The 16,461-nt window shown below is 41.5% G+C and overlaps 1 protein-coding gene across 2 annotated transcripts in view; it reads left to right on the forward strand.

Moving 5' to 3' along the window:
* Nucleotides 1-4,669: 4,669 nt before the first annotated feature.
* The window catches only part of si:ch211-212o1.2 (uncharacterized protein LOC492735 homolog), a 187,724-nt gene continuing 175,932 nt past the window's right edge, over nucleotides 4,670-16,461 (forward strand). Inside the window, exon 1 of one of the 2 annotated variants that reach the window (XM_048547142.2) lies at nucleotides 4,670-5,297. In XM_048547142.2, coding sequence (XP_048403099.1) covers nucleotides 5,117-5,297 — 181 coding nt within the window. In that variant the 5' untranslated portion in view covers nucleotides 4,670-5,116. The remainder of the gene's footprint in view (nucleotides 5,298-16,461) is intronic. The other variant, XM_048547141.2, reaches the window with a different exon arrangement.

Consider the following 16,461-nt stretch of genomic DNA (forward strand, 5'->3'; position numbering starts at 1 on the left):
AACACAAAATTACTTTTTTGGCATGGTCGCATCCTTCTCAAAATGCTTTCACAGAATCTTTGACTGACTCTATATCTCTTCCAATTTCAGATTGACTGGTGTGCTACCACATAACCCTTCATCAGGACACTCCTAGCTATAAAGCTACAAGTTATGGGATCTACACCCAGGCCTCTCACACACTCTAGCCCAAACACAGTTATCACCAAAATCATTGCCCCTGAGAAACCCAATGATGTCAATCACATAGGATACTGACAGCCAACACTTGTCCATCTGTACACTCTAAACAGAAAATTAATGATCAGCTGTAGATAACTATCATTAATATCAGCGAGTATGTTACTTTAACACTTGTGTCTCTTTGACAGGTTGAATTTCTTTATCCAGTTCTTGAGGTGAGGAAAGTTGACCACTATATAGAAAGGACTGAATAGTGTTGTTTGACTTTATTTAAATATTGTATGGATTTGCAATTTGAAACAAAAAAGAAATCTGAGCATTTGTGTTGCCTAGGTTTTCTGAATAATCTTGTTTAATTTTTGGAGCCCAGAGCAATGGAGAAAATTGGAGACTTAAAAATTAGAGATATTTTGAGAAGTGGAGCCTAATGTTAGGGTACAGATTTGTCATGGTAACTGAACCTTAGTTTATGTTACATATTATGTCTTTGCATTATGTACTCTTCTTCAATCAGTTTTCTGGCTCTGACTTTAGCGCAAAACACACCGCAACAATCAAAATTGAATTTTAATCAAAACCAATCTTAGAATAAATATTGCATTGCCACATTTCAGTAAAGGAACACAGTGCCCTGCAACCACTTCAGCAGGTTAAAAATAATGCTGATTACAAATAAATGACCGATGAGAACAAACTAAACAGGAACAAGAGTAGGCCACATGGTTATACAAGCTTGCTGAATCATTCATTAAAAACATGGCTCACCTTAACCTCAACTCTACTGAACCTCAAATCCCTTGAGAGCCAGATGGTCCAACAGTCTATTCACATTGCCCTTAAAGGCACTCCACATTTAAGCATGCAGTGTCCTCTGGGTGGGGATTCTAAAGATTCACGGTCCTCTAAAAAATTTCTCTTTGTTTCAATCCTCATGTGCCAATGTCTTATCCTGAGACTATACTTCCTTAGTTCTTAACATCTATCCCTGTCAAACCCTTTCACAATCAATGAGATTACATCTTACTCTTCTAAAGTCCAAGGAGGATAGGCCATGTCTATATAATCTCTTCTCATTGGCCCACTTTTTAATCTATGATGATGTGATAGATCTGTTATGTCAATCAACTCTCCAAAACACTGATCCTTACCACATACTTGATTTGTGAATGCACTGATATAATGGATTGATTTGAAATCCAAATTTGGTCACTCCTCTATCCTTACAATTACTTGGTTACATTTTCTATCACATCCCAGTACAAACTGGTGAAAGGGTATCATTGCCAATTTTGGAAAGTCCCATCTTGACATGAGCTCTTCAGTTATGATGCAGTTTTTATCCACTTTCAAACTGTCCACCTTCACTATAAGGTCCTTGTCATCTACCATTCTCTGAAGCTTCATTCCAATTTCTTCAGTGAAATCTCCTTGGGGTCTATTCTTCACTCAAACACTGTGGAGAATAACTTAATCCTTCATTTAAATTTATCTCCAAACTCAGTTTTTTTTTCCAGTCACCATTCTTCCTTCTGCATTCACTGAACATATTATGACATTAACTTATTTACACACAGCCATGGACAGTCCTCTGACCACACCATCTCTTTCTATTCATGTCTTCAGTCTCCTTTCATAATTCACAGTTCTGCCACCCTGTTTTCTGAGAATACTTACACTTCCTTATCATCTCATCCTCAAACTCCAGCTTTCTATATGCTGGCCCTTTAATTTCCATGACACTGAAGCTACTGTTGATTCCTTCACTTTATTAAATGTCCTTGTCTTCTCCCTGAGCTTTGAATATATCTATTCTTCTTGATACAGATTCTGCCCCTATACCTTTAAGTATGAAGGCTGCCAAATTAGGGTTCAAGAAAGATCCATGCTCTGTCATTACACACAATCCATTGCTAGTCATTAACTGTCCCCATTAGTAGTTATTCATTCTCCTAGGCTAATTGTTATCCATTCCTTTATCCCACTGTTCTTGTATCTACTTGGGCTTTATCTCCACCTATCATTTACTTCTTATCCCCACCACCATCCTACCTTTGCATAAAACCAAACTTTCTCCCAGCTGTTGTCATTGAGTCATAGAGATGTACAGCATGCAAACAGACCCTTTGGTCTAACTCGTCCATGCCAACCAGATATCCTAAATAAATCTAGCCCTATTTAACAACATTTGGCCCATATCCTTCTAAACCCTTCCAATCATATACCCATCCAGATATCTTTTAAATGTTGTATTTGTACTAGCCTCCATCACTTCCTCTGGAAGTTCATTCCACACATGTACCACTCTTTGCATGAAAACGTTACCTCTTAGGTCCCTTTTAAATCCTTCCCCTCTCACCTTAAATCTACGCCCTCTAGTTTTAGACTCCCCCAGCTGGGGAAAAGACCCTTTCTATTTACCTTATCTATCCCCCTCAAGATTTTATTAACCTTGATAACGTCACCCCTCAGCCTCTGACACTCAAGGGAAAACAGCCCCAGCCTATTCAGCTTCTCCCTATAGTTCAAACCCTCCAACCCAGGCAACGATCTTGTAAACCTTTTCTGAACCTTTTCAAGTTACATAACGTCATTCCTACAGCAGGGAGACCAGAATTGTATACAGTATTCCAAGAGTGAACTAAACAATGTCCTGCACACCTGCAACATGACCTCCCAACTTATATACTCAATGCATTAACCAACAAAGGCAAGCACACCAAATGCCTTCTTCACTATCTTGTCTACCTATGATGTCACTTTCAAGGATCTATGAACCTCCACTCCAAGATCTTTTTGTTAGACAACACTCCCCAGGACCTTACCATTAAGTGTATAAGTCCTGCCCTGATTTACCTTTCCAAAATGCAGCACCTCACATTTATCTAAGTTAAACTTCAACTGCCACTATTCAGCCCATTGGCCTTCTGATCAAGGTCCCATTGTACTCTGAAGTAATCTTCTTCACTAGCCAAAACACTTCCAATTTTGGTGTCATCTTCAAACTTACTAACCATGCCTCCTCTGTTCATATCCAGTTCTGAGGAAGGATTAGTGGACCTGAAATGTTAACTCTGATTTCTCTCCGTAGATGTTGCCAGACCTACTGAGCTTTTCCAGCAATTTTTGTTTGATAAAGGTTTTCCTCATATCTCTTTCACTTCTTTTACTAGTAACTTTAATTCTGTGCCTTCTTGTTCACAATCCTTTCATGAGTGGGAATATTTTTGTCCTATTTACACTGTATAAACCACTTGTGATTTTGAATATTTCAGTGAGATCTCCTGATCTGAAATCTCTTAATCTCTTTGTTAAGGAGAACTGTTCCAGCTTCTCAATTTTATTTTCATAACTGATATTTATTATCCCTAAATCATTGTTATGAGCCTCTTCTGCACTCTCTCCAATGTCTTCACATCTTTCCTGAAGCAAAATACTCTGAACTGGATACAATACTTGAATGCTTTTAAGTTTCATGTCACCAAATTTTTAAAGTATGTTTGGCACATCAAGGTTATTAATTTATATCAGGGAAAGCAATGGTCCCAACTCTGACCTTAGAGGACTCCACTATAAACAGTGCCCCACCTTTAAAGGCGTCAGGCAACTGGTTTCTTTTTCCTGCCACTTAGCCATTCCATGACCTCTAACCATCCTCACAAGTCTGTTGTGTGTCAACTGCTTCTAGAAGTCATTTGACTCCTTAATTCTCTCTTTACATCCACTCCTTCAGCTCCAGGTGCACGGAGTCTACGGATTTGCTTGTCTGAAAATTGGGATTCATTGTTTCAACCTGTCTCCTCTTTATCTAATAACTCCCAGTGGAGCCTGATCTTTATTCTAGTCTGGATGCTGCTATCACTCTCCAACCCTCCCTCCACTTCCTTTTAGCTGGCAGAATCCATTATGTGGCACCCATCTATTGCTCCCTTAACTTTGTTCCTATTGAAATTCTCAGCACACAATCACTGCTTCGATGCTCATTCCAGCCATGATGCCTCCCATCATAACTTCTGTCCCTACAACAGACAGATCACTTCCCCAGATAGATCCTCTTCCAGATCTTATTTGGTCCCAGAGTTATGCAGGGTCCAGAAAATCACTTCATATTTAATGCTCTCTCTGTCGCTGCCCATGGGATGGTTATTTCAAGAGGACGGCTCACCACTAACATCACCCTCTCAAGGGCAAGTCAGCATGTGCAACAGATACCGGCCCAGCCTGCGTCAGCCACATCCCGTGGATAAATATTCTAAAGAAAACTCTTGCAACACTTCTCAGTCTGGGACCTGCACACAACTGGTTTTAGCCTCATTTATGCAATCGACAGCATCATTTTTGCCGGTGCCTTCTTTCCCTACATCCACGTTGTTACCTGTATCCCATTCCAATAGCCAGTCAGGATGGGCAATGTCGGAATATCCGCATGGGACGTTAACACGAGACTGGGCAGAGGATACATTAATCCCTCACTTTCTGTATGCCTTGAGCTAGAGATCAACAACCCAGCAAACCCCTGTTTTTGTCTCAACATCAAGCCAAATAGAACCCTCAAAGCAATATTATGAGTGAAATCTCATGCAGTTTGAAAATAAGCCTCTAGTTTCTCCAAAGGGAGAGATTTAAGTTGATGTTGTTGAACTTTTTGTAGCTGGAGGAGAGAAACTCGAATCTCTCTCTAACTTTCTGGCTGCAGTGAGTGAGTTTACAATGAGAGCGGTTTAGACGAGAGCAGACACTCCGCCCCGCTTTCACCACACGCACGTCTTTTCCGGACCGGGAGGAGACTGAGCTCTCTGCCCTGATCTTCAGCCTCTTGCCTGGCCTGCGGGCCCACATCTCTGCCCACCCAGGCCCCAGCCAGTGGGGGGAGAGCAGCTTGAAGGAGGGCTCTCGGATGCCCCGAGCTGACTGAGGGCTCCTTGCCTGTCGTACGATGGAGGAGCCGTCCGGTGCCCTGCAGGCGTCTCTGTCGGAGGCGGAGATTGAGCGGCGCTCCATGGCCGAGGAGGATCCGAACGGGAACGAGCACGGAGCCGGGGCGAGGAGCAGCACCGTGCCGCGCTGGGGACCACAACACGCCGGGGCCAGGGAACTCGCCCAGCTTTACTCACCAGGTAAACAGGGCAAAGGTACCCCACTGGCACACTCCGGGTATATTCACCAACACGGCCCAGCAGCAGGAACCCTCCTACTGAGGAACGTGGGCACAGTCAGCTAGTCTGGCAGTGCCCATATCATTCCCAGCCCGGCTCCTATCCAGCAAGTACGACTGGGTGCTGGGAGCACAAACACTATGACAACAGGTAGTCTCTGCGAGTTTTAACAGAGGAGGTGATGTAGTTGCATTGGCCCTTTTACAGCGAACTAGAACTAATCAAGTTGTCTCCCCCCGTAACGCCCCGCTACTTCAGTTCTTTATCCGGTTTTCTCTTAAAAAATGTAATGGTCTATTTCCCAACCGTTTCCTGCTGCCAAAGCATGTATATCCGAACTGTATAGAGAGCTGCTGTCTTTGGGATTCTGATCGTTCCATTGCAATGTCAGGATGGTCAAACTGGGACTGCGGGTAGATAAATTATTCCAGCTTGCAGCCTCGATAGTACCACAGCATCACATGTGATGGTGGTCATACCCTAGGCTCTGAGTCAGATGTTTGTGGGTTCAAGTCCCACTGCAGAAACTTGAGCCGATCAGTTCACAAAAAAACCCCAGCTCTGTTTGGAGAGTAGCACAATATCAAGGATGGCATCTTTCTGATGAGGCACGACACCAGTCTCCCACCTGCCGTCTCAGGGGAAAAAAAAATCCCATGTTACTATCTTGAAGAAGTGCAGGAAAGTACTCCCTAGAGTTCAGCCCAATATTTATCCAGAATCAGCTTCTCTAAAACAGATGGTTTGTAATCATTATCACATTGTTATTTGCTGTGTGCACATTAGCTGCATTTCCTACATCATAAATGACTATAATTGAAAAAAAGCACTTCGGTGATGAAGCAATGTGATGTCCTGATGCTGTAAAAGGAGCCATACAATGTAAGTGATAATGGGAACTGCAGATGCTGGAGAATCCAAGATAATAAAATGTGAGGCTGGATGAACACAGCAGGCCCAGCAGCATCTCAGGAGCAAAAAAGCTGACGTTTCAGGCCTAGACCCTTCATCAGAGAGAGGGATGGGGTGAGGGTTCTGGAATAAATAGGGAGAGAGGGGGAGGCGGACCGAAGATGGAGAGAAAAGAAGATAGGTGGAGAGGAGAGTATAGGTGGGGAGGGAGGGAGGGGATAGGTCAGCCCAGGGAAGACGGACAGGTCAAGGAGGTGGGATGAGGTTAGTAAGTAGGAGATGGAGGTGCAGCTTGATAAGTCTCTCTTTCAAAGAAGACCCTATTTTTAATGTTGTTGACCGGAAGTAGACCCTTAAAATGCAATTGATTAACACAAGTGAGAAAAATCAGAGATAGCAAGAACGACAGATACTGGAGTCAGAATCAATAAAATGTGGAGCTGGAAGAACACAGCAGGTCAGGCAGCATTAGAGGAGCAGGAGAATCAACATTTCAGGCCGAGACACTTTGTCATACCGTGTTAATGCAAGTTAGAAAGTTGGGGCATGTAACTTCTTTCGTTGCAACAACACCAATTTATGTTGCTCTTCCAAAATATCCCAAAGCTATTTTAAAAGAAAATATGACATTGAGCCATCTAAAATGTTGGGACAGATGGCCAAACTTTTGTTCTGTGAAGTAGTTTTTAAGGAATATATTAAAGGAGGAAAGATAGATAGAGAGGCTTGGGGAATAAATTCCCAGAGCCTTGGGGGTCTAGCTAATTGAAGGCATCACCATCACTGGTGGACTTATTCATATACAAGACATACTTAAAAGATTGGAAATTAGAGGAGCGCACATATCTTGGTAGATTGTAGAGGGGGAGGAAGCTACAGAGATATGGAGTGGTCAGAGGTGGAGGAATTTGAAAACAGAAATGAGAGCTTTAAAAGTGAGTCATTGTTTATTTGGGGGCAAGTGTAGAGCAGCAGTGATTACTGCATTGGCCTCAGTGCAAGTTAGAACAGGGGCAGCACAATTATGGTGCAAGATACATTTAGGGACATGATGGAACAGTTGAATCTGGAGGGAATAAAGCGTGGATGTAGGTTCCAGCAGCAGAAGAGTTGAGGCAGGGGCAGCAATGAGTGATAATATTGAAGTGGAAAAGGCAGTTTAGTGATAGTATGGACATGTGGTTGAAAATATATCTTGGGGTCAGACATGAGACTAAGGTTGCAGACAGTCTGGTTCAGCTCCAGATGTTGCCACGAGAGAGTTAGGATCAGTAGTGCGAGAATGGGATTTCTGGTAAGGACTAAAAATTATCCCTGAATATGTCGTCAAGGAACAAGAGTAGGCTGCTTAGCCATCCAGTAAGATCATAACTGATCTGATTTTAACCTCAACTGTATATTCTTGTATATCCATGTTAACCTTTCATCCCCTTGGTAATGAAGAATCTATCTACCTATTTAAAGATTCTGCACCCATCTACTAAAAACAAACTACATAATGTTATTAACATTGTTGTTATCTAGTGAATACTAAGATGAATGAATTGACTCATCAGTCTTGCTGAGCAAAGATAGTATACATTGGGTTTCTGGCAATCTTGAACCTATATCTGTCTCTGTATTACCTGCCTGCCCTCAGCACAGTTGTGTGAAGTGGATTCACTCGTTGGCTTTACAGTAAGGGAGGCCACTTGAATTGCCCTCTGGTCCTACTTTTGGTAACAAACGGGAATTGAGACCAGTGGTGGGAAGTTGATGTGACTTTCATTGTTGCGGGGCACATTCAGTTTACTTAAAAAGAAATGGAGACCTTACAAGTCCAAGTTTCCACAGAGGAATCCCACAAGCGATAATTTTATTTGGAAAACAACTCATCTTGGGACTCATTGCTGCACAATCCTGCAGTTGTCCTCTGTTTTGAATCTTTCAGTATTGTAGCTAAGTAGTGATGTTGAATCGGATTTGCCCCAAATATTGCTATAGTGGAGGATCTCTGGTTTATCAAACATCTGTGGCTGACAGTTTCTCTGCCACCACACAAAATTATTAGGTTCTGACTTTTGACTGTAAATTAAAATACTAAATGCTGTAAACTTTAATTAAAGAGCTTAAAATTAAAACTGACAATTTTATTTAAATATATAGACTAAATATAGAGCAGGACAAATACTACTGGTAATGATTAAATTAGAATTCTTCATCAAGCATGAGAATTGTTTTGCCCTTTAACTAAGATTAGAGATCTGCTATTTTAAATATAGTTGAAGATGTCACTAATTACAGGCTTACACCCAATGTTGCCGTTAAGTTAATTCACTGCTTACTGTGGAAGTGAAACTGCAAATACCTCATTTAATTTCTGATCTGTGCTGAATTAGATTGTCTCAGTTGGGGTGATGGTTAGGCACAATATTTGGCCTCAGCACCTTTTGGGCTGGGAAAGGAAAATCATCTGTGGTTTCAGTCCCTGATGATAATTTCAAAGTCTCTGTCAGAAAGGGCATATGTCGGACAGTGGTAGGATCTCGCCTGACTGTGATGCCTCATTTAAGTAAATAGATATGGCATTCCCTTGTGTTCAAGTGACACATATGAATGTTTGAAAAACAAACAGACTGGAAAGGGCTGAATAGTCCATTTAGCCTGTTCCAGGCACTCATGATGCAACGAAACATTCGGATCTGCTGTTTACTTTCACCAGTAATCATGTAATTGACAGGGAAAGATAAAGAAACAAATAGAGAAAGAAAACATGAGCCAATTCAGAGGAGAAACTGAAGTTGGTTATAAGCAGTCCTGGGAGATCACACTGCGTGCTACTGCTTAATACCCCACCTATCTTTCAAACACAGTGATATCAGTGACAGTTTGGCAGGAAGAATGAAAAAAAACAAATACAAAAGCAGAAATTAATGCAGGGTGTTGGTGGGACCACATACGGAGTATTATTTACACTATTGGCCTCTTTATGTAAGGAAGAATGTAAATGCATTGGGAAAAGTCCAGAGAAGGTTTGCTAGACTAATACCTGGTATGGGCAATTTTTCTTAGGATGACGGGTTGGGCATTCTAGGCTTGGATCTGCTGGAGTTTGGAAGAATAAAAGTTGACTTCATTGAAACATATAAACGATCTCAACAGGCATTTGTAAAAATGATATTTCCACATATGGAAGAATCTGGAACGAAGGGTTCCTGTTTACTGTTGTACTTACTTATGTCCTCCCATTGCCTTTGCCATTATACCTAGAATCCATCATAGACAAAGCTGAGGACCCAAGCTGAGAAGAGATGAAATAAACTTCTAAGAGTCCACTGCAAAAACCTCACTTGGTCATAAACTCTATTTCTGTGTTTGCATTCCTTCACCTAAATAATGCCTTATAACAAGAAGCATTTGATTCAAGTGCGCAAAAATTTAATAACAACAGGAGCCAGAATTAATAGTTTGATTTCAAAGTATCTGTAACCACTTGTAGCAGCTGATCAAATGATGAAATAATTGACACTGTTTGGTGATGATGTATAGTCGTGAAGGCGGTCATGTAGCACTAATGCAATAATGCAAAGCCCCTAGTCTTTTGTCAACTGAGAGATGGAAGCAGGAACAAAATGGTTTATTTAACTCCTGGAAATTTCTGTTGAAGATTAAAAGGACAGGACTTTTAAATGCATAGCAGCTCTTGACAGTTGCTTTTGACAGATCTTCTTGCCGTTTTTGACAATTTCTCTAACATTTCTCACATGCTCTTTCAAATTTGATAGCCCTAATTTGACAGGTCAGTTAATAATCCCAATGAGTTTAACAGTTATCGAGTTTATGTACATTTTCCCTGCATCTGTCAGCGATAATAAGAACTGCAGATGCTGGAGTCAGAGATAACACAGTGTGGAGCTGGATGAATGCAGCAGGCCAGACAGCATCAGAGGAGCAGGAAAGTTGACGTTTTGGGTTTCCTTCAGCGGCTCTGGTTTCCTCCCACGGCCCAAAGATGTGCAGTTTAGGGGATTGGCATTGCTAAGTTGCCCATAGTGTCCAGGGATGTGTTGGCCACGGGGAAAAGCACGGTGACAGTGGTAGAGCAGGGGGTGTGCCTGTCTGGGATACTCTTCAGAAGGTCAGTGTCAACTCAATGGGCCAAATGGCTATTCATACTGCAGAGATTCTATGATTCTAAAAATAATGTGATTATTCTTAATTTCAGCACTTAACTCGTAACCTTCTGACCTGGCTAAGTACTAAGAATGGAGTTGAGGTAACATATAAATGAAATGATACTTGCACAGATTTTCTGATGGCCAGATAGTCACTGCAGCAATATGGACTGGAGTTATGTGTTGGAAATGTGCGGAAGTGCTTAGGAAGCTATCTCTGTGGGAAGTTGAAAATTCTGATGGGCAATCCCTTGCATCTGGAACCTTCCAAAAACATCCCCTAGTTCTAGAGAGTATGAAGGGTTCCAACTCATTTAAGCTTAATAGTTACTCAAGAAAAATTAGAGAATTGAAAAACTACTCTTAACTCCTGTAGAAGAATATTAAACTGTACGGTCTACCACTGCCCCTCCCCTGACCTCTCAACAACACCCACTCTCTGAGCCTAACACTTTACATTCCTGGATCTGACAAACCCCCTCCCACTATGACCCAGTAGCACATCATCCCCAACCCACACCCAGTGCCTAGTGAACCTGACACTATGTCTCAACTTGACATCCATCCCTACAGTGCGTGATACCCCTTTTCTTCGCTGACCTCTGCCTCCCCAAAGCCTGAGATCCGAGTGAGCCTGACTTTCAAAGGGCTGTTGGGGCTGGGACCTGGAGTTTGTGGCAATTAAAATTTGTGATTCCAGGAGGCTGCCTTAGGACCCTGACACCTGTGGGACAGTTTTGAACTTTGAAACGGGTGATGGTGGGGTGGGGCAAAGGGCAAAAACATGAGACTTGGTCATTGCTAATTAATGTCTCCTTTAAGGGCTGATCAGTTTGAGGTTAGATTTCTGAAACCTTTTTCTGGCGAACACAAATAGTCTTGTAGCATAGTTTTTGAGTTTAGCATAGGGACCTGATAATTTACATTGTGCCCGTTTTAAAATTTATCCTGTGGTTCCGACTCTCAGGTCCATGGGCGTGTTGCATCATGTTCCACATCAAAATCAAAATGGCTGCTACCTGCCTTTGCTGCTCCAGCCAAGCAAGCATTTCCCTTCTTCTAGAGTCTTGACGCCTCTAATTGGGTGCTGAGTTTTCCAACTCGGCCGCTTAGGCTTGCTTGCACAACAAATAACACCGTGAGTGCAAAGTAGCCCTGGTGCCTAGGAATACATCTGGATGCCAAGTTCCCTGACCCCATTTTGAAATTCTGGGCCCAAAATATTTCACAATTTTTTCTCCCTTAGAAAGCCCACAAAAACCCTTTCTTACAGAGTCTGCAATGCTTTGTAGTGAAAGCTGTCACTTTCGGCAGAAAGGTGGGAATAAGAAGCAACACACATTCAAGCTACATTTAAAGATGTAAAAGCGTTCATTTGTGTAGTGCCTTACAGCAAATAAAATATTTTTGAAGTGTAGTTACTGTAGTAATGCAGGAAAAGTGGTAACCAATTTGTACAGAGCAAACAACCACGTGATAGAAAACAGATTTTTGTGCTTTCGTGATGTCTTTTGAGAGAAAATATTGGCCCACATTAGGGTAAATCTTGAGCTGTTCTTTGAAACATTGTCAAGGGATGTTTTACATGACTCAAACAGGCAGATCAGGGCCTCTGTTTAATATCTCCGCTGAAAGACACTCTCTCCAACGGTCTGGCATTCCCTCACTAATGCACTGGTGTGTCAGTCATGATTTTTATGCTGAAGCCCTGGAGAAGGAACTTGAGCATGGGTCCCTTTGAATCAGAGGCGACAGTGTTACCAACTGAACTGTAACAAATAACTCTGGCAATTCTATACCTTTACTGGCTTAGATTGTGATTTAATGGCAAGATTTTGAAGTTAGCTGCTGATGTTGAGTATGGTTGTGATGCTAATTTTTTTGCTTTATGAGCATTGTGTCAAAAAAATTCATACTATTCTATTTTCTGAAAAGAATGTTTGATCTCATTCATGTTTCTAGTGAGGTGAAATTATAAACTGATGAGAGCCAGATTTCAAAACTGCGTGGAATTAAATTAAGTGAGATCAAGTTCTAAATGTGAATAACCATGCCTTTGCTGACTTGAAAATATCTGATGCTGCAAATTGTCCTTCTCCATGATTGCAATCTTTACTTATTGGGTGCAAAACTTGACCTGAGACTTAAGTGAATGTTTTGTGATTACTGTATCACATGGACCCATAATTTAAATCTGTTGAGTTTTGGCCTCCCATCACAATTATTTAGTCGTAGGGTGGACAGAATATCAACTCTCGAGTGTCTTAAAATCACTTACAGGTAAGATTTATTTTTTTCAGAAAACACTGAGCATGTTGAGTATAATACTGCTGCATAAAGTACACATCATCAGTCAGTCTTTAATGATTACAAATGAGTCTGCATTCAGCTATCAAAAATTTTTTCAGTGATAGTGATCATGTTTTTGCCTGCCTTCAAGATGCAGCATGATGAATCATTTGAGATAGTGCAGCAACTTGCAGGTGAAATGGTAGAAAGAAATATCAGAAGGGGATGTAGCTGTTGATGAAGTGGGGACGAGGGGTGGAATAAAAGACATCCAGCCAAAGAAGGAAAGATTAGAAGGGATGCTCAGAAGTTTGATCAAAGAGGTGAGCTTTAAAGATTTTAAAGGAGTTGGAGGAGGAAGCAAGACAAAAATGTTCAGAGAAAAAATCTGAAGTGTGAGACCTCCAATTCTAACAACATCTTGGAGGAGTTGATCGAAGAAATCTACCATTTGTTACCCAGCTAATTTTGATAAAAAGCAACCTCCACACTTGATTCTGTTGAATGACGTTTTAGGGATGTTAGATTCCATTCTTAGCAGTCCACAACTATTTCTTCACTGAGCAACTCCCTTAAAATGACTCACTCAGAGATAGTAAGAACTGCAGATGCTGGAGTCAGAGATAACACAGCGTGGAGCTGGATGAACGCAGCAGGCTAGATACATCAGAGGAGCAGGAAAGTTGACGTTTTGGGTCGGGACCCTTTCTGAAGAAGGGTCCTGACCCGAAACGTCAACTTTCCTGCTCCTCTGATGCTGCCTGGCCTGCTGTGTTCATCCAGCTCCACACACTGTTATTCCATAAAGTGACTTATTTTTCAAAATTAGTATAGGCTAAAAACAGAAATTACTGAAGAAACTCAGCAGGTCTGACAGAAGTTCTAAAGAAATGTCACTGGTCTCAATGTTAACTCTGCTTTCCCTCCATAGATGCTTATGGACCTATTGAGTGTCTCCCGCAATTTCTGCTTTTGTTTCAGATCCTCAGCAATACAGTGCATTGTTTTATCTTATTGTAAGCCTAGTTTTTCATCCAGTAAGCAAAGGATGTTAATATAGAGAATTGACAATTTTCGGCATCACATATTATCAAGTCAAAAGAGGTATTGTTAAAATGCAGGGTAAGTTTCCTTTGTCATTGAAGTGCTACCTTATGAAATTGTTTCCTCAAAGCTACCTGGTAATGAAAATCTTGAATGCAGTGATACTTTATCAATACTAGCTGCATTTTAAGGTCTATATGATTGCTATAATATAGTCACTTTCCATAATAAAATGCGCAGGTAGGACGTGATTTGGCTTCAGCCAATGAGTTACTTCAAGTTTTTATGGTGTTAATAGCATTACCTAAATTATTTTGTGACCTCATAATTTGAAACTTTTGTGCCTAGATTTTATGGTCAGTGATGAATGAAGAGTGCATACTTGCTCCCACACAGTCTCTGGGCATCTGCCTGGTGGTGTGCAGTAATTGGAGAGCCAAAATATGTGCCCCAATGGGGGCTCTGGGACCTTTGTGAAGAGGACAAGCAATTGTGTATCATCTAAACCAATCATACTGGATAGCTCTGAGATATGTGGGCAAAATTAATCTCTTGTATTGCACTTAGTGCCGGTGCTCTTGGACAAGCATATGGATGGTGAAGGGATAGTGTAGGGGGAGGGGCTTAGATTAGTTCACAGGTCGGCGCAACATCGAGGGCCGAAGGGCCTGTTCTGCGCTGTATTGTTCTATGTTCTATGTTCTATGCTCTAAAAGTGAGCTGGTGTGGCACACCCAGACTGTGTGCATGAGGGTGTGTAATATGTGTGTGCTGGGAGCATGCCTGGTCAGTAGATCATGACACCAGACAACTTTCAACCTAGATTTAGTGCACAAACCATTTTAAATTTTGCAGATCCAGTTAATACCCTCACATAACCATTTCCAACTGAGCATGTGATCAGTTAATGAAGGACCCGCATGCAACTATCGCTGTTTAAATAGATCACCATGGAACTTGCAGGTGAGATGCTTCTGGGTTTCTTTTGCTGCTGTAGAGGAAGTGGAAAGACAGTGTTGAATGTTGTTGGAGAAGTTCAGAAAAGCTTTTAGAATTCCCAAGTGGATAAGAATATACACAGACAGTTAGAATTGGAAGTGGCAGGAGAGAAGAGAAGATGAAGATGTGGTCTCTCAATAGAAAGGATTTTAGAGACTTCTCTCCTACTTCAATCTTAGCCAAGAGACCACTTCATGAATAGGATACTAGGAAGCTGAGAGGAACAGAGAGATCTTGGAATGCTTGTCAACAGATTCCTGAATCAGACAGGAAAGGTTAATAGGGTAGTTAAGAAGGCACATGAGACCCCTGCCTTTATCAGTCAAGGCATTGATTATAGGTGCAGAAATGTTATGTTGGACTTTTGTTAGGCCACAGCTGGAGTACTGTGCAGTCGTGCTCTCCTGATTCTGGGAATGTTGCGATTGCACTGGACGGGTGTAGAGGCAATTCATCAGGATGTTGTCTGGGATGAAGCACTTTAACTACGGAGGGAGGCTGGATAAGCTCAGGTTTTTTTTCTATAGCATAGAGAAGGCTCAGAGGGGACCGTGATTGAAGATTATAAGGGACATGGACAAGGGGGATGGAAAGTCGCCATTCCTCCAAGTTGAAGGGATGATAACTGGGAACATGATTTTAAGGTGAAAGGCAAAAGGTTTGGCGAGGATTTCAGGAAAATATTTTTCACCCACAGGGTGGTGGGAATCTGCAATGCCTGAGCGGATAGTTGAGGCAGGTAACCTCACAACTTTTAATAAGTATTTGGATGAGCACCTGAAATGTCATAGCATTCAAGACAATGGAACAAGTGCTAGAAAGTGGAACAAGTGTAGATTTAGAGTAGATTTGTCTGTGCAGATAAGATGGACTGAAGGGGTATTGGACACTCAGATGTGGTCTCACCAAAGCCCTGAACAGCTGAAGCATAATTTCCCTACTTTTGTGCAGCACCCTTTGCGATTAATTACTTGGTGTACCTGCATACTGGCCTTTTGTGAATCATGCACGAGGACACCCAGATCTCTCTGCATCTCTCTTTATCTAATATGATTCTTCCTTCCTGCAAAATGAACAACTTCATATTTTTTTCCACATTATAATGCCATTTACCACATCTTTGCCCATTCACTTAACCTGTCATTTTTTGTAACCTCCTTTGTGTCCTCTTCACAACTTGCTCTCCGACTTATTTTTGTGTTGTTACAAATTTAAGTGTACCTTCGGCTCTTTCATGCAAATTATTTATGTAAATAGAAATGGTTGAGGTTCCAACACCGATCCTTGAGGCACATCAGTTGTTACACCTTGCCAACTTAAGAATGACCTATTTATTGCCAACACTCTGCTTTCTGTCAACCAGTCAATTTTCTAACCCTCTGCCATGAGCTTTTAATTTTTACAATAACCTTTGATGTGACACCTTAACAAATGCCTTTTACAAACCCGAGTACAGTTCATTCATCAGTTCCACTTTATGGCCAGCACGCGCTGCTTTCTCAATGAACTCCAACAGATTGGTCAAACATAATTTCTCTTTCACCAAACCACGTTGACTCTGCCTGATAACTTTGAACTTATCCAATCACCCTGCTGTAGGCTTCTTTAATAACGCTTCCACACATTTTCCTTGGAAGAAATATTGAAACTGGAGGCCAGTAGAACTTTTCTTGATATCTGTGAGGTGGCATATAGACTGCAGTTTCCTTCTGCAGCAATCCATTCAT

This window comes from Stegostoma tigrinum, chromosome 16 (assembly GCF_030684315.1).
Source record: "Stegostoma tigrinum isolate sSteTig4 chromosome 16, sSteTig4.hap1, whole genome shotgun sequence".
Taxonomy (NCBI): Eukaryota; Metazoa; Chordata; class Chondrichthyes; order Orectolobiformes; family Stegostomatidae; genus Stegostoma; species Stegostoma tigrinum.